Raw genomic sequence first — 18,984 nt, forward strand, 5'->3', positions numbered from 1 at the left:
CTAAATCCCCATTTAGCATATCCCTTCAGGATGCATCTCCTCATCAACACCACTGCAAGGGCCTTCTGCACACTCTCTGCACCAGTGGTCCCCTCCTGCTCTCCCCAGCAGATGTGGGCTCCAGGACAGGGGCAAGCTGAACCCCAAGGGGCCTCTACTCTTCTCTTGCTGGTGCCTTACATGAGCACATGATACCTCTGGAAGACAGTAGCACATGCCTAATCCTCAGATACATCATGGGGGACCTCTCTGGGTGGTAGCACCACCATGTGCAGAGCTGTTTGCTTTTGAGATAAAACCAGATCTTCCCATACATGCTTACATCTAATCTAAACCAGAAATCCCTCCCTGCTTCTCATCTCACATGCAGCCAGGCACAGAGGTCCTAACTGGGACCACCAGGAAGCCACTCTCCCTTTGGGACTGCCCAGAGCTATGAGCACTGTTGCCTGCTCCAGGAAGTGACAAGCCACCTCCTGGCTCTGCCACGGCAGGTGATATCCCTGGGGCCCAGGAGTTGATGCTGGGGATGTGTAAGGTGCTGGCACAGCCCGGCAGCCGCCTGGGTGTGTGTCAGCCAGAACGGGAAGTGCACAGCCAAACTGAGCCAAAGAAAACCAGCAGCTCCAGGGATGTTTTACACGAGCCAGGATGGAGCCCCAGCCCTGCAAGCCAGTGCTCAGGACACCAAAATGTGACACAAGACAGCTCCGTATCTCAAGGACCACATGGATCTTTTCAGGGCTTTCCCAGCCCTTCCCCAGGCTTTGTTTGACACTCAAAGTCACGTGAAAGTCCAGTGATGGGTGCAGACAGACCCAGCCTCCACTGCCCCTTTCCCGTTCCCATCCCTGACCCCTCGCAGACACCCAGGTGTGATGCAAGGCTCCCTCAAATCTCTCCAGCCCTGGAAACCTCCTTCAGCCTCCCTCCTTGCTCGGGCCCTTCTGCCTCCACTCCAGGCTAATAAGATCCATGTCGCCACCTTTCCCTGGGAAGCCGGCCCCTCCTGCGGCAGCTCTCCGCTGCTCTCCCCGCCGGCTCCCAGCTGCCCTCCGGCCCGGCTGACTCACGCTCGGCGCACACTGAGCCCTTTCAGCAGCCCTCGGCCCCGAACACTGTCCCAGTCTTCCAGCGCCGGGCCGAGCCCCCCCCCAGCGCCCGCTGCCGGCACAGGCTCCTGGCCAAGGGGAGACATCCACGCCCTCCCTGAGAGAGCGGCTTTCATGGCCGGGAAGCCAAAGAGCTTCCCGGAGTAATCGGGGCCGGGTGAGGCACAGGCAAGAGCTCGACTGAATGGGATGGACACACAGACCGGGTCGCTTTGAGCAACGGCCAGCAGTTAAAAAAATAAATAGATGTATTTGAGAAGAAAAAGGTTTACAAGCTTCTAATGTGACCATTCTTGGCTTGGACAGATGAAACCTGTCAGGAATCTTTTCCTCCTTTCTGCCTTCACCAAACTTCCTCTGACCAACAGCGGGGCTCTGTCTGTGCAGGGATGGGGCCGGAGAAGGGGCTTCTCTGTTGCCCAGCTCCCAAACCAGCAGGGGCATGGGCACCCCCATCCAAACCACCCCCTCACCTGAAAACTTTGCAGAATCCTCCATCAGAGGAGCTGCTGGAAAAGCCACTTGCACTTTCTCAGGGCTGGGGCTGTGCAGAGAGCGGGCTGGAGCCATACTGCAGGGCAGTACCAACCCCTGCACTGCACTGGGCCCTGCTTGTGCAAGGGGACGTGCTGGCCATCCCCAGAGTCTTGTGTCTAATGGCCAGGGGTGAAGTGCTGGAACCTGGGAAAAGTCCATGCATGGAGTTGTAGGGGAGGGTGGTGCTCAGGTGTACCCCAAAAGGAGCCTTACCAACCTGTCACAGCCTAATATGAGGGCTTTTCAGCTGTCAGGGCCTCTCCAGCAAGGTGCGCATGCCTCAGGGGACACAAAAGAGCAAGGTGAACTCTTGTGACCCTGGGTGACACAGTGGGAATGTGCACCAACCTTCGGGCATGAGACTGCAGGAGAATCTTCTGCCTCTTTCCTTCCTGCCTCTTGCTGTGTTTTTCACCTGTCATTTTCTGCTCAGTTTTCCAGAATGCCCAAAATACCTGACAAAACAGATTCCTCTGTCTGTCCAGGGAGATCACCATTACCACAGCTCTCAGCACAGGCTGGACAAAGGGGACAAAGGGGCCTCACCCTCACTCCGTGGGCAGCGTGGCAGGGTCACCAGTGTAGCTGAAGCTGTGCTGATTTACACCTGTAGAGCATTTGAACTTGCACCAAGCTCAGCTCTGGGCTTGGGAACAGGGTTAATGGGAAAAACCTACAACCCTGACTGTGCTACACTGCAAGAGGCAGCTGAACAGGCTCAAGGGGAATCTCCACCAGGAGTTTGCAACTGACTGCCTGACAAACCTCTGCTCTTGCCCAGGCATTTCTCCTTGGAGGGTTTGTTTGTCCTCTTCCACAAGTAGGGCCAGAGAAGGGAAATCTCAAAATCTTGGTGGGAGGAATGTGGTAGCTGAAGGGCTGAGATGTGCATCACAGCCACCCTCCCCTCTGGGCACTCGCCAGGTTTCGGTAGCAGTGAAGTCCCTCTTCAGCTCCTGAAATTAAACTGCAAATGAAACCACCACAACAAATGAGTCAGTTTTATAAGCCTGGAAAGAGGCATGAGGTTTTGCAAGCTGTGCTTAACCTGTGAAAGGTCACCTGGAAACTGCACTCCTGGCTGTGTGGGGTGAAGCCGCGTGTGTGTGGACACCAGCAGCAGCTGCCCCAGGGAAAGGACGTGTCTTGTCACCAGATACTGCACAATGCTGTGGTGAGCACAGCCCACAGACTCAAACTGCCTTAGGGCAGAGAGCAAGTGCTGCTGCATCAGGCTGCAGAAACCCTTTCCACTCCTGCTCTCCTCAGTTATCCTTCCAACATTACCTGGTTTTGTTAAGGAGGAGGGAGATGGATCCTATGAAACCCTTAGCACAGCCCAAGGAGTGTGTGGGGAGGACAAGACCCAGCTTTCCGGGCAGTGGTAGCTGTGCCAGATATTATGATGCTGAAGGAGGGTGGTGGCAGCCACGGGGGACAATTCATGGATGAGGCTTAAAAATATGTACAAAGCCCTGCGATTCTTGGAGCCCAGAGGGACCTCATTTCCCAGGCCTAGTGTTGCTGAAGTGGAGGAAGGGCCAGTGAGCATTTCCTACACCCAAGCCCTGCAGGGCACTGTGTGCTGGGGTCAGCAGGGAAGGAGGGGACCCCTGCCCCTGCAGGCAGCTCTGTTTTGGGCTGGTCATGAATCCCGGATGGGTCCCAGTGAGCAATCTGCTCACAGGGCTGACACAAATATCTCCACTGCTCCTGCTGGCCTTGGGATCACCCATCCAGCGGCAGAGCCTCGGGCCAAGCCATAGCTCTGCCAGCAACATTATCTCCACTGCTTGCAAAGGGAGAACCAACGCATTTCACACCCAGGAAACACAGAGATTCTTTTCTCAATAATCTGGAAAAGCAATTGATATTTGTGTGGAGGAAGGGGAGAGGCAGAATAACGTATTTATGGAGCTTTATTCGTCACTGGTTCCTGCACGGCCAGGCTGGACAGCTCTAACCTGCTCCAACCTGCTCCTTTGTGGCAGAACACATTGTTTGAGTAAAACCCAATACCAGCAAACTCACTAATGCAACAGAAACCTGGCCAGATGCTGCCTCCGAAAAACAATGCAACAGGAAAAAGTAATATTCAGGCTTAGAGCAAAAGGAACAGTGCATGAGGAAATGTGTAGCACTGGTACTTTGCACCCCATTAACTAGGGGTGGCAGAGCAAAAGAAAACCTGGGCTGGGCGTGCACAACCCCAATCTTTGCCTTTGGTGTGGGTTGCACGTTCAGTGGATGTGGAGGAAAAGTCAGATCCCACGTAACAGCTTTTAGCTGATGTGGGCAGAGCATGGGCTAAGTTTATGTAGAAGCAGAATCAAAACTGTTTCAACTTCACTTTGTGATGTTAATAGTATGTAGGAGCTTCCCTCCTGAACCACACCAGTGGGGGAGACATGTGGTCGTCCAGACAAACACCATCTATTTCTCACCCTCAGGGTCATGCACATGAGCTTCAAACTGTGCCTGGAAAAGAAAATAAGAAGAAGCTAGTACTGATCATGTTGACATTTTAAGTCTCCAGGCAATCTCAGCAGCGTAAGGACAACACTGCTGCTGTTCCCCCAGCTGCACCCTTCCTATGCACAGAGCAGTTCTTGCACCCTCACCCTGCCTAAATAATTTCACTTTGCTGCAAGAACGCAGGAGACAGCACTAAGGGATCATAAGAATCACTCCTACCAACAAGAAATGGGACCCTCCAATTAAACAATAAGGATTAAAATAGGACCCTTCCTAAAGCTCACCCTCTACCTTTTTGGGGTGCTGGTCCCCAGCAGCCTCCCAGCCCTGCTGCCCACACTCCATCGAGGCTCAGGGGGAATCCCCATATCTCCCTGCTTTTCTCTTGCAATCTCCGAATCTCCCCTGAGGCAGCTGCAAAGCCCCGTCTTGCTTGAAGGAGTTAAAACAAAGAGACACTTTAAAACTATTACATTTGCATTTGAGACAAACACCCACCACAAAGGTATTCCTCAACTTCTTTGTGATGTGCAAGTTCTGAAAGTAGGTGTGGTGGTGGTGGTGATGGTGGTGGTGGTAAACTTTCCATTCCGGAATCTTTACAGGAACTACCTCAATTTCATATTGATTCAGCCTTTCCTGCACTAAGCCTATTGTATGACCTTCTCCATGGTTAAGCTTAATACAAACTACTTGGTATATACACACCTGAACGCAGGTCAAACTCCAGGTTTGAGCTGCTCTAAGAGAATCCTGAATACAAATGGCTCTAAATAATAATCCAGGCTGAAATGCAGCTGCCTTGTTGATTTGGTGCTACAAAGGCACATTTGGTGCTGCTGCCAGGCAAACAGCAGCCATTTGGGGCAGTTACAGATCTATTGCATCAGTTCATGATGAGACACAGAAGAAAAGCTCTTCGTGATTAAAAAAGTGATATCCTCATCCACAGGACTGAAAAGGAGCCTGCAACAGGCAGTGACAGCCTGACTTGGAAGAGCTGCTGCAGTAGCATGAACCTTTCCTGAAGTGGTGAAAAGCTAGCACCAGCTCCCAGTGCAGTATTGATTTCTTCCATGCTGTTCAACTGGGGGTTTAAAGGCCCCTGCCAGCAACTCCCTGGAGGCAGAGCAGATGACCAAGAGTCTCCTTTCAGGGTTGTGTGCCACATCCTCTCAGATCTCCCCAAAAGTGTTCAGGAAAACCCACAGTTTCTACTCTCTAACTGGTCTAACTGGTGTCCAGAAACTGGGTGCCAGCTCCACACCAGCCCCTGCTGCCACCCACACAGTTCTTCTGGTGCCCAGCTGGGCTCAGACAAGCTTTTTCCTCTCCTGAGTTGTACTGTGCTTCCACTCCTCGCATGCTGTGGCCAGTGCCATGCAAAACACAACAAGAAGACCCACCTGCCCTGGCTGGGGCCAGGACAGAGCTCATTTTCTCTCTAGTAGCTGCTGTCATGCTGTGTTTTGGATCTGGGACCAAAACAGAGCTGATAAGGCAGGGGTGTTTTAGCTGTTGCTTACACAGCACAAGGCCAGCTCTGTTTCCCACACTGTCCCACCAGTGAGCAGGCTGGGGGTGCACAAGACAATGGGAGGAGACAGAGCACAGACCCCAGCTGATCAAAGGGATAGCCCAGACCGTGTGCCAAAGTGCTCAGCAATAAAAATTGCGAGAAAGAAGGAGTTACAATGTCTGTCTTCCCAAATAAGAGTTATGCATGATGGAGTAACTGTTCTGGCTTTCCCAGGAATGGCCGAACACCTACCTGCCCGTGGGAAGCAGAAATGAATTCCTTATTTTGCTTTGCTGGTGCACACAGCTTTTGCTGTACCTATTGAATTATCTTTATCTCAATCCACAGATTTTCTTACTTTTGCCCTTCTGCTTGTGTCCCCCATCGTTCTGGGAAGGGGGGAGCAGATGAGGGCTGTGTGGAGCTGAGCTGCCCCCCAGGGTTAACTCACCACACACCCCAAAGGCTGGGCTGATAGCACCCCACATGCATCATCTCCCACATGCCTAAGCAAGAACGTATTTCCCCAGGAGCTGATTTTCTAGCAAGGACAGGGTATTCCCAGTACAAACCACACTCATAGCCCAGAGAAAATTAATTCAAGGCAGCACGTGGGTCACACCAGAACCTGTGCCAAGCTGCAGGACCAGTCAGCTCTGCAGAAGATAAGGCAGCGTGAGAGTTTACTTCTCTGCCCAGGACAACTGTCTGTGTTGGGAGAAAGAAGCAAAATATGCCAGCTCATCTGTCATCACACTGTCCCGTTCCTACTGCCAGAAATGGTTTGAGGGGTGTCTAAGGAAGACCAGAGGTCTCACCTCTGGACAGGTAACACTTCAGGGCTGAGTTGCCCTGAACTTTTCTTACTAGGAAATAGCTTTGCATAAAGTACTGACGTTAGAAGGTAAAGGTAATGAGAGATTGTAATCAGCCCGGGTACAAAAGGAAGGGAATTCCTGCTAATACCAGAGACCCTAATCTGGGATCTTTTTGGGATCAGGTCTGTTTGCAGGAAGAGGCTGTGGTACAGACAAAAGGGGTTACAACCAGCAAGCACCAAACACCCAGCCATTTTTCACAGAATTCCAGCTTGGGACAAGCATCTTTCAAAGCCTCCTTTGCCTCTGTAATGCATGAACATGATCCAGTTCCATGGAATAATTCCCATTGCAGGAAAAAATAAGGTAACCCCCCACTCCAAACAAAACAAAAAGTTAGAGAGAGGGAAGGAAGCAGGAGGCAGGAAAGTACAAGGACGCTCTTCAGAGAGGCCACTGCTGCAGGATAAAGGGACAGATTTTTATGAATGTACTGAGGTTTATGAATGTACTGAATGTACTGAGGTTCCCTCTGAAACTTATTTTAGGCACCTGAACAAAACTTACCAGCTTTGTGCAAGAGTTTAAACAATCCCCTGCTGCCAGCAAGGAGCAAGTGCTTGTAGAAAAGTAGCTGCCTCCTCAGAGCTGCTTGGGGGAAGCTGGACTGGGTTGAAACACAGGAGATATTTCCATCTCACTAGGAACAAATAATGAAACAATGAGATGTAGAGCAAGGATGTATCTTTTTCAGACTGGGCTTTCCAGATACAAATGTGTTACTGTCACCAGAAAGGTGTCAGATCACCTGGATTGGTTTTTATGTTACGAATCCTTGGTCTGTGCCCTGTTCATGGGCATGACCCAGGAGCCAAATCACTCGAGATGAAATTGGTTCTCACTGCTGCCATTTCTGGGTGACTTGAGCAGTGACACAATTGCTGACACTGCTTTAGTTGCTGTAAATGTGGTTTCAGAGAACCTTAGGAGCCCCAGCACGGTCTGAGATTTGTAGAAGTTCACAGTGGCTCACACCCACCTTTCTGCAATGCTGGCATGGAGCTTTTGGTACAGTTAGTCAGGATGGAAATTCTGGCTGTTTCAAATAGCCCAGTTTCCACAGGCCTTGAGGGTGGAAGGGGCTTAATCGAAACAGAACTGTTTTCCTCAAGTCCCAGACTGCCACATTTCATTGCCCAGCTGTTCACTTGGATGAGGAAGAAATAGAAAGGAGCCAGTTTCATGGAAAATCATGGTAGGCCACAATCTGCAGAATTAACAAAAAAAAGTCATCTGCTTACCAGGAGCCAGTCCCCTACAATACTGCAAATTTGATCCTGGGGGAAGGCTGCTGGAGAAAACAGGAAAAATTTCAGGGAGACTGTGCTGCTTGACAAAGAATTCATTTGGTGCTAATGGTTCTGCTTCTTGCAACAACATGAACCACACTCCCAAAAGGCAGTGCATGAGCAGGCACAAACAATAAAGTGATTTGTTCTCAGGAAGGATTCAACCTCTGCCAACAGTCAGCCGGATCCAGGCAAGGGCTCTCGGACACAGACCGGCACACGGCAGCCCAAATGAGGAACTCTATCACTTGGCACACAGCTGCTATTTCCAGCACTTTCATCCCATCCTCACTCCAGCTCAACTTTTTCACTTTTCAGAGGAGGAGAACCAAATCTGGATCTACAAAGGCCAGATTTTTTCCTTGAGATGAGTAGAAGGAGGTGTCCTTGAACTCCTAAAAACCCTCTGCAGGTGGTCTGATTGTCAAATGGCTGCAGCATTTGTAGCTGTGAGTTACAGCCCAATATAAAAAGCACCTTAAACATCTACAGAATAAACCTTATTGTTTCAGGTGTCTGCTACTTTTTATTTGTCCTGTTTATTTGGTTGCTCAGAAGAATTAGCTCTTAGCATTATTAAAAGAAAAAAATTAAAATGAAGTAACACTTTCAAATTATTTTAAGATGAAAGCCAGCAAGGCATATTGAAAACTATTTTTGAAATTAAAAGCAGTCGTAGGTCACTAGCATGCAGAGTAAACAAAATAACTGACATTCCCAAATCTGTTGCCTTAAATTATATCAGAATAGCATTTCCCATACTTGAAGAAGATAAGAACAAAACATTAAGGTTATTCAGGTGACAACTTTAATGAAATAAGATTTCTTACTGCTTATGTGAAGCATTCTCACTTTCACTGCCATCAATTACTGCCCTAGTTTCTTGGAAAATTGGACCATATGCCAAGGCCTGCTGACATAACTTGTACGAAAAGGAGGACATGTTCCAGAAAGTTATTAGATGTCCTAGGGTGCGCCACTGAGCCTGTTGTTTGGACAGCTTCAGGTCCTCAAAAAGTGGAAATTTGGATCATGATGCTGTTACTGAATACAATGTCACTGCAGGGCAGAAAGCAGCCTGGAGCTGGGAGGAAACCTGCTTTGAAATATGGGATTCCATCTCCTGACAAGATGTCAGGCTACAGAATTACTGGTCTGATAACACAGTAGGATGATGTTCTGTGCTCTGCACCCAGAAGTCGGTTTCTTTTTCAAATCCATTAGCAGCAGGTTGCCATAGCTTGGCCAGAACAGTCTGGTCTTAGTCTGTTTCGTTTGTCTTGAAACATCTTGCTATTTCTCACCTGTCAATAAACTCTCAAGAGTCTCCCTCCTTTCACAATTTCTATGAATACATTGGGAAAGTGCAGCCTAGCCCAGAGAAGTCCACGTGGCTCAGTCACAGAGGTATTTTGGCACAGGGTTCCCACAGGATCAGTGGAGGTTTGCAAGGCTATAATTATATATATCCTCTGCCATGCCCACACACCTCCTCGAGCTCAGGGGCCCACACAGCACAGGAGGTGTCTGGGGTGCCTGCCAGGGCTCACACACTCCTTCCTTAGATTCAAGCAAGGAGCACCCCCCCACTCTCCCACATTTCCCCTCCCAGGAAAGTGCTTGCTCCAATATTCAGTCCGACTGCAAGCGTGAAGATGGTCCAAACTGCCAGGAAGTTCTATCTCAAAGATCAATTCAAGCCCCTAGCTACACAGTAAGTCTGGATACACTTCAACACCTGCAAGGAAGGCAGTGCGTTTGCTTTTTGGCTACCACCACGCCAAGATGTGCATGAACACCATGCAGAGCTCCTTATTTCTGCAGTGCCATGATTTATAAAGATTAGTGAAACTTTGTTTAAAGGGACAACTCAAAGCCAAACCAAGCAACCACTGTCCCTCCCCACCACAGCAATATTTTCCCTCCAGAGAACTTCCTTGGTTGTCTTTTCTAACACACTTAAATTGCACAGCAAATAATATCTCTGATAGCAACCCAGTGTCGCTGGTGGCATCCCACATGCCTGGGCTCTCCTCATGTGAGACCACAAACAATGAGTGGTTCATGCCTGCTTTGCAACAATTCTGAGTAAACACCATCACCTCTGCAGAGGCAGGCCAGGCTGAACTGAAGGGAGCTGTGTTTTTCATTTGGAGATAAAAACTGTTAGGGACAGAATTTGTCAATAATAAACTGGAGCGAAATGTAAAGAAATGCATACAAAAAAGTTGCATGACCCCCAAACCAAATATATCAAAAAGAGAAAGAAGGGAAAAAAAACCCTTTAGGAGCATTTTTATCTAGTCATGGAAAGATAATATTAAAGCAGTTGTACAGAATGAGCCCTCTATACAAACTTCAATAGACTTACAGTCTCAAATAACACTCTGCATAAACAAAATTACATTGAATATACAGTAGTTGCATCCAAAAGGCACAGTAGCACCACTTAGACTTTGGTCCCGGAAAAACTTTCCTTGCAGATCCGTGTGTCCTTTGCAATAATTTTATTTGCTCTTTGTGAAAGAAATTACAGCCACTCTAAGTGCAATCACACCTCTCCCACCGCGGCAGCAATTTCCACTGCTCCTGTTAAGAGTTCCCCAGGAGGGTGTTGAATCTAACAGCTGCCTCTTCCTGGCACAAGCAAAAGACACCCATGAACTTTTCAGAGTGAGGTGCTGAATTTGCTATGTGTGTGCTACTGACCTCCATTCAGGGACCTTTCCACTCCAAAGAGTAGAGTTCTATGAACAAAGGCAGAATTGACCTTTTTCATTAGCTTCAAATCTTCTGACTGCGATCACAGGGGCTTTTTTTGTGGAGACAGAGGAAAGGAGGACATGTTACTTCCTCAGTCTCTCAAATTACTGTTCAGCTGATAACTTATTTCTAAGCACATCCATAGTTTCTCTCATTATTTGGAAAATTAAGATTCTCATGCATTAATATAAAAATAGTCTTGGACTTCAAACTCCATACTCACACAGCTAAGAGAACATGGGAAAATATAGAGTTCTGCATTGCAACAGGCCTGAGCAAGAAACACACAACCACACACTCTTCAGTTTGTTCCTTTCAGTCCAAATCAGCAAGATGCATTTTGGTTTTCATGAATCTTGATCTGCTGGAGCAGATGCCACACCTACCAACCACCTTGGGGGGTCTGGCAAGGGGCAGTGAAGTTTTACCTCAACTCATAAAATCAGTGAGGTTTTGGGGTTGTTGTTCCCCACCCCACTCCCCGCAAAAAATAAATTAGTCTACTCTCAACACTTTTCAAAAGCTGCTCTCCATTTTACACAATCAGATCTAGCATGAACATAGCATAGATCCAACATGAAACACAGCACTGCTGTAAGATAAAGAAAACTCAGCTACTGGAGCATTCTATGCTATTCATGTATGCAAATGAACTGCTTAGCACTTCGTTCACAACTTGGTTGTTGATGCTACAGTGCTGGAAAAAAAACAGAATTTCAGAGGAAATTCTGCCTACCCTGGAAAGCCACGAGGTGAACTTTTATGGCTGTTTTCCATTACTGCCTTTTTGTGAACCAGAGGACATTTTCCCATTAGTTGTGTTTATCAGCTCTGAGAGGAGGCAGATTATTCTAAGCACAAGTCAGAGATTTTCTCTGACTCCTTTGTCTGGCATGGGGATCTGTGTGACAGAGGCTAGCAAGTGTCTGTAGTCACTTCATGTCCCGTGTAGTTTGGGAGCTAAAGCAACACCCATACTCTGGCAGCTTGGTGTTAGGTCGGTGTTACTGAGTAGTAAATTGTAGCTTCCACATGAATTGACTGGATTTTAAGCTACAGGAGGTCTTCTCTTACAAAACACCCCGTTCTGAGTTAAAGTCTATCCAAAGGGGTTTCCTGAACTTGTGTGTGGGAGCCCTTTCTGCAAACATTTGACACAGCATCACTGATCTCAGTGGGTATGAAGCAAAGACATCAGTGGCCTTGGTTCTTGAGTTGCCAGCACAGAGCACGAGGCCCAATTCAATGTCTTGTCAGAAGCACAAAGCTTTCTTCTGGCTCTATGGAAATGGCTTTACAACTCTTTACTTTAGGGGAAGGCAGTGTCACTATAGAAGATGCTTTACCTTTCAGGCTGTGTTCCACTTGTTTGCTCTCCAAAACCAAAGCCTTAGCTTCTCTGTTTTCATACTCATTCAAGCATTTGTTTCTGAAGTCTCACTGTGGCAAATACACTGTTTGCTTTTTGTACATCTCTGCCTCAGCAGCAGCCAAGTTCCAATGTAAACTGCATTTATGTGTCCTAGCAGCTGCCACATGAAGGGGTGTTACTGAAAAGCCAGCCCTCAGTGAAGACTTCAGTGTTTCCAGGTCACTGTTACTGTTGAGAGAAAGAACAAAAAACAGCACTAGCTTTGTAATTCACTGGCAGAACTGCTGCTTTTTATTCTGTGGAAGGATTCCTGATATCTCTTGCCTAGCCAGCACTTCACATGCACTAAAGACCAGCACAAATTCCATAAAGACATAAACACTCATTGCTCTGAAGTGAAGAGCATAAAAGAAACAACAAACACCAAAGAAGATGGAGCACAGTTACATGTAAAGAGAAAGTTGCTTCTGATCTGTTCACATTCTCATGGTTTCTTCTATGAATGAAGAAGCAAAACTCTTCATTCCAGGGGAAAAAAAAAAAGAGATTTTTCATTCCACAAATGTTAAACAGTAGAATTAACAAAAAAAATGCAGAAAGAAGGATTAGGAGTAATTGCTGCAGATAAAGACCTCAGAGGCGAGCATGGATGGTGCCTTGGGCACTGTAACAGTATTTTTCATCTGCTACAGGTCAACCAGAAGTTGATAAAATACCTCCTCTTCAGGGTCTGGAGGCCATGCAGATCTCACCCCACACAGGACTGCTCCGGGCTGGAAGGCTCTGCACATGTGGCAGACACTGTCCCTCTTCAGGCAGATCCTTTGAACACAGATACCTCCCAAACCAGTCACACAGGCAAAATTTTTAAAAAAGCAATTGGCAGGCTGCTTCAGCAAGCAATAAGTAAAAATATAGTTTCTTGGTAAAACTTCTGGGCTGAGCCATTCTGTTTCCAATGCCATTTACACTGACACAGAAGGCAGAGAGCAAGAGTTTCTTCTCAAGGTGGCAATGTCACTTTAGAGTAAACTATCAGAAAATATCCATCTCCCATGTCAGTCCTGGGCTGCTGCTGAGACCTCGAATTCTAATAACAAGGCCCTTGTCTTAGCCAGTTTTAGAGCCCACAGACACATCCCATCAGATAATCCCGAATCCCTGTGCAAGGCCTGCAGTGTCAACAACCTCACTCTCCTCTGCAAGTTGCCAGTAAAGCTCATTACAGGAAGCTGGCTCTGTCCTTCAACAATGTGACAGGTGATTCTCGAGGAAAGGAACTGTTCTCACTTCCTGTAGGACTGGCTGCCTGCAGAAAAACATCGAGAAAGGGTCTGTCAGCTCAAAGCAGGATTTATTACAAGACAGGAGCTGCCCGAGGGCAACACTTGTACAGGGACACACAAACATCTCAAAAAACATGCAGAAAGGCACTTTAACTCGTGATGCTGCAACTCAAACCTGCAGAATGCATTTATGGCAATCCCTTCTCAGGGGATATTGAAAGAACTGAAAGGGCATCACCAGGGCCCAGTTGCACTCCCGACAAAAAACATTCCCCATTCTTCTGGTAGAGATTTCTGTACTGCCCTAGCTGCAATGTGCCTTAGAACTTGGTACACTGCAAACAGCTTCAGTACACCCATGCAGAGTTGCCTGGAACAGACAGAATAAGGATCAGAGTGGAGTAAACCACAAAACCATGTCCACATGGAACACAGTTGAAAAGGTCTAAATTTGGAGGTGCCTATACTCCCTGTGGAATTCTGTGTTTCATCCATGCTGCCAGTGTCATCCATGTGCCAGCTTGGAAGTGGAAATCACAGAGGATCCCAGCATGGCTGATTTTATTTGGAGGAGTTTGCTTTTGCTCTGGAGTTCAGTTAACAGCAGGGGCTGCATCTTGGGCAGGACTCTGGCCCCAGGCCTGTAGCTGCACTAAGTACCTGGGCTTCCTCTGCATTCCTCAAGCATTCCACACACTCTATGCTCCAAGAGGAGTAGTCCAGCTAGTTCAGGCAGGTTTACATAAAATCAACTTGTTTCCAGAAAATACACCTGTAATAAATACTAAAATCAAGCTAAAATTGTGCCTCTAAAATAAGTGAATACAGCAAGTAAAATCAGAAAGTCATCTTTTTCTCATCGTGTCCATCAGCTATAAAAACTTGCATTTGTCCAGAAATATTAAGAAATCCACAAATTAGTCTTCCACTGGAACAGTCTCTTGATATGTAAAATCCTACATACCTATGCAGCAGGCAAATGGGAGGCAGCAACTGCTGGAATCTACTGATTGCTGGTATCTGTGCATCTGATACCATTTTTGACCTGCAGATGAGTCAACTAGGAAATTAAAGGAGCAGTAAGCACAGAGCTTTACTAGGGAAACATTAGGGGCTCACTTGCTTAAGAACTCTTCCCTGCATCTTTAAGTAACAGCTGAGAATTACCTTTGAGAACCTCAAGTTTCAGCATAAAAACCCTTTTTAGCCCTTTAAAAATCTGTTCCTTACAACCTTCATGTAACTCTTCCCACCTATAAACACCTGTGTGGAAGTCCCTGCAGGATGGACAAGAACTAATTGGTGCTCTGTGACAGCAGACAACGAGGCTGGATACACGTACACAGCATGAGTGGAAGATTAGTTGTTGTTTACAAAATAATTTATTTGCTATTTTTAGCAGGAAGAAGTTAACATTTAATTGCTGACACTGTCTCATGGCACATGTGGACAGATAGAAAATGATAACCTGGAATCCCAAGCAAAAAACTGGGAGAAATGGTAAATGGACACACAGCAAGTTGGGATGCCTGTTATACGTTCAGCATACGTTCCTAGCAAAGAGAAGAGGTATAGTGTAAAACAAATAAAACAATAAAAGTTAGAAGAGCTCAAGTATCTGGACTAACAGATCACATATACTGAATCCACAGAGAACCCCAAGTGATCTACTTCAGAGCAATTTAAAAATAAAATACATTTAACACTGTGCCACTGGAAAAGGATCTTGCTCCAGAGCCTCCTGAAAGCAACACTGGTCTGTCACATCTTTCCTAGGACACTCTCCCCAGGAGTGTAAAGCTGCCCTGGAGAAACTACAACATGCAGAAGATTTTGTGCACACACACACACACACACACACTCTGTACTTTTCCTTCCTTCACTAGGGCTTCTTTTCAATGGGCCAATGCTTTTGGAAACAAACCGAAACAGGAACCAGGGACAGACTCTTGGGTGTTAACACCAATTCCAGTCAGGGCAGAACAGTACTGCTGTTACAGGAAACAGAGAGCACTGATGTCAGAGGTAAAACTTGGGGCACATGCAGCAAAGGTAAAGCTGAAAGAGCTGCATTACCTCAGCACAGGAGTGTTGAAGCAAGGAGCCTCTGGGTCAAAACCTCCTTTCGCCACCAAGAACATTCCCTTCCAGTGCCTCACCTGTACTCCCTGAATGAAGCCATACCACTTCTCTGCACATGCAACTGTGTGGAACAATGAATGAGCAACACAGGAGGCTCAGAATGCTCTTTCCAGCTCTGTTACTGGTTTACTGGGTTATTTAAATTATCTTCATTTAATTTCCTGTATCTGTAATGAGTAGCTAATGATATATACACATTTCGAGTTTCTTGGGAAGGTATTGACTTACTGTGCTTTTGTTAAATGCTTCAAGGTTACAGTTACAGCTAAAGAATAGAGCTAATGTTGCATTGTGATCAAATAATCATCACTAAACTTGTTATGATGTCATGCTCCTGCCATTTTCACTGATGATGGACACAGAGTTTTATTTGAATCCAGCTGTTCCTATCCACATGCCTGGGAAAAAGTTTGTTCGTTACTGAAGAACGCACCTTTCTTCCCCCTCCACCCCAAAAAACTCCACAGCTGACACACCACATGTGTTTACTGATGCGTGGGCATCCAAGATAAATTTTTCCTCTGTATTGAGCTTGTGTTGCCTGGCTCAAAGCAAGTGTCCATCATCTTCCTCCATCTTCAAGTCAAAGCCACCCTCTCTTCTGAACCCCCCACAGATGAAGTACTTTTTATAAACTTTTGCAGGCCACAGCATGGCCACGTGGTACTTGAGTACCAGTCTCCAGCAGAAAGGAGACTGCCATAAGCAGCACACTGTGCTTGGCTCTCTGCTTACCAAGCTGCCCTGAGCCATCTCCTGAGCTGCCTGACATGTGCTCTACATCCAGCTGCAGTGTAGACACACCCAGGGATCCGACTTCAAGTTACACAGTGGGATGAACAAATGTCTAAAGAAAAGGAAAAACTCTGATGACATCTAGGGAAGGTCTAATCTGAGACTCATAAGCTTCCCCGAAAACTTTTGAGAATTTGGGTCACTTTCTCCACCCAGAGACAGGACAAAGCATGTCTTTTAACTGCTCACATGACAGCCTGGAAATAGGAGCAGTGCTCAGCAGGATATAATTACATGGTTGTACATCCTGCAGATGACAAGTACAATGTCATATACTCCTGGCACATTTGCAGCCTACCACTTAATTCCTGAAGAGTTTCTACAATGCTCCCTCCTTTCCCACCCAAGGAATGACACACAGAACGATGACATTTTCCACTTACTCTGTCGACTCCTTGTAGATCCTGCGGAGCTTGGATGCCTTGATTGTTGGGGTCCAGACTGAGAGAACTGGGGGGCAATGCCTGGGACCTTTCCCTTTCTAGGGCTGCTGCTCTGCCCGTCAGGAGTGCGAGGGATCTTAGGTTTGCTGGTGAAGGCTTGGGCAAACTCACTGGAGCAGGAGAGGGAAAGGGTTAGCAATGCATGGAGAAATATGTATGCATAGTAAATCTGCAACCAAGTGAAACCTGCAGTACGTGCTGTGACAGCCTGGCGGGTGCTCAAACCGCAGGGAGGCTGCAAATGGAAAGGAACATGGCACCACAGGCACTGCCTGGGCCTGTGCTCACTGCACAGCCTCCAGCCTGGCTCTATCCACCTGTCCATCCTACCCAAACCTCACTCTGCACAACAGCAGTGAACAGGGCCAGTTAAATTCCCTGCAAACCAGTAACTGACCTTTAGCTTGTTTTCTGTTGTGTTTATCACATCCAGTGACTCGTTCTGGGGTGGAAAAAATAGACAGATATGCTACAGCACAGGAACACATCCTTTTAGGGCACAGACACCACAGTTTTTTCCAGGTATAGGTCAATCTTGGCAGACATAGGCAGCCTCCCTGGCTCCTGTCTGGGATATGATTTGTAGAATTCCCTGAAGGCTTTGTCAAGAGAGCAAAAAGCTGTGATGGCATCTCTAAAATAAATTCCCTAAACACATAGGTTCCTTGCTCACACTGAGAACATAAAGCAGCTGCTGCTATTCATAGTCTGCAAAAATACCATTCTTTAAAATTTAGCCAGTAACTGTGTGAGGATACACTGTCCTTCCTTGCCCCCAGCATAAATATGGTTCTCCCCAGTTACAAAAATGGAGGCTACCAGGAAATAGCAAGTCTCTAAAATAATTTTGAATCTAAATTAATGTTTGCACTACTGAGTCGATTTTCTCTTAAAAGGAGAAAAGGCTAAACTGAAGTAACAGCTACATGAAAACTTCGTATTTAAAAAGGGAAATAAAAGAACCAAAGGCAGAACATCGAAAAAATAGGTGCCATAAAAAAATCGGTGATTCAAATAGAAAGTTCCCGTGTTATTAGCTCCATCAAAAGAATCCTTTGTGATCATCAGAAGGGGTGATTAGGAGGATTTTCAAGATATTTAATCTCCCCTCCTCCCCCGGGAATGCTGCTACGTCAGTACTGATTAGCCCTTCCAAGGCCCTGCTTCACCTTGCAGGGAAATTTGAGCAAGTGTTCCTTTTGTATTTTAAACAGCATTATTGTCTGTACTTTGCATATGTATATGCTAAATGTTAAGGGCAGAGATGTGCTAATTGCTCTGCTAAGAACCATCTCTGCAGCCTTCTACCTATGACTATTACAAGTGTTAATACTTGTCTCAGCTTCAAAGGAGGAGGTGGCAGATGGCAGCAGAAACAGATTGGTAAAACAACACCAAAAAATAAGACTGGCTAGATAAAACCTCAAGGCGTGGACCACAGAGATATTTAAACATCTTTATTTCCATATAGCAGTGTCATTGTTATTGCTTATTTTGTCATTTAACTCAGTCTGACCTAGCATCAGTTGGAACAATCATTTGTTCCTGTGGAAATAAAACAGCTGTAGCAGAAATGTCACTACTAAGCTCTCATTCTTCTCTCCAATTTATTTTGCTACCTTTCTCTCATCTCTGTTCAGTTAAGTTCTCAATTTATACTGCTAAGGAAGAGGGGAAAGAGAAGTGACCACTTCCACAGCCCAACTTAGCCCTCCTTTTCTCATACATACCTCTTCTAGGAAGGTCTTGGTATTTGCCAAATAGTTATTTGCCTCTAGGAAGGAGACAGTTCTTACAGTGGACAAAACTATGAGCAAAGCAGTGATTTATTAGTCCTGTTTGTTTTGCAAACAAATTATAGTCTGCATCCAGGAGTGAAAGAATGAAAAGGCAGGTCTAGGTATTGCAACACCAACATATTAACAAAAGACCCTTGACACAGAAAACCCTGTGCTCTCTTTGACTGCGAATGGCTGCATTCCTGTATCTGTAACTCAAGGCTGCATTTGGAAATCCAAATTACTGCATGCATGCTGAGGAAACACAGGGTGAAAAGATATGATCTTCCTCTGCAGGATACTGCACCTTGCCTTCACTTCTATAAATTCCATCTTGAGATTTAGACACATGTTTGTGAACAAATACTAAAAATTACTGGGAACACACCTTTTAAGTAATACGTTACGTAGAGAAGCAAAGCATCTCACTAAGGCGGGGGACAAGATGCTGCCAATTTGACTTGCTTCCTGGAAGCAAAGCCTGAAAGATAATATCCCTATCTCCATCACAAAGCAAACAATTTGGCTATAAATTTGTATGGTCTATTTGTATTTCTGTTATGTACTTAGCTACTGTTACAACAGACAACAGAAA

General features: G+C 46.3%; 1 protein-coding gene and 1 long non-coding RNA gene across 8 annotated transcripts in view; both read right to left on the reverse strand.

Annotated features, from left to right (window-relative positions):
- Window positions 1–1,342: 1,342 nt before the first annotated feature.
- LOC128811909 (uncharacterized) lies at window positions 1,343–1,865 on the reverse strand. The gene is made up of 2 exons (XR_008438526.1): window positions 1,586–1,865; window positions 1,343–1,491 (listed from the first exon to the last, which is right to left on the reverse strand). It is a non-coding gene; the product is annotated as an uncharacterized LOC128811909 (long non-coding RNA).
- Window positions 1,866–12,206: 10,341 nt separating this feature from the next.
- ARMC9 (armadillo repeat containing 9) overlaps window positions 12,207–18,984 on the reverse strand; it is a 57,269-nt gene continuing 50,491 nt past the window's right edge. For 3 of the 7 annotated variants that reach the window (XR_008438524.1, XR_008438523.1, XR_008438521.1), the window contains 3 exons: window positions 16,552–16,721; window positions 16,109–16,220; window positions 12,207–13,254 (listed from right to left, as the gene is read on the reverse strand). Coding sequence is in view for 3 of the 7 variants with exons in the window: in XM_053985842.1 (XP_053841817.1) it covers window positions 13,232–13,254; window positions 16,552–16,721 (193 nt within the window). In the remaining 4 variants the exon portion in view is untranslated. Of the gene's footprint in view, window positions 13,255–14,639; window positions 14,785–15,390; window positions 15,435–16,108; window positions 16,221–16,551; window positions 16,722–18,984 lie in introns of those variants that run through there. The other 4 variants (XM_053985842.1, XM_053985839.1, XM_053985838.1 and 1 more) reach the window with 2 other exon arrangements.

This window comes from Vidua macroura, chromosome 10, assembly GCF_024509145.1.
Source record: "Vidua macroura isolate BioBank_ID:100142 chromosome 10, ASM2450914v1, whole genome shotgun sequence".
In the NCBI taxonomy this organism is placed as follows: domain Eukaryota; kingdom Metazoa; phylum Chordata; class Aves; order Passeriformes; family Viduidae; genus Vidua; species Vidua macroura.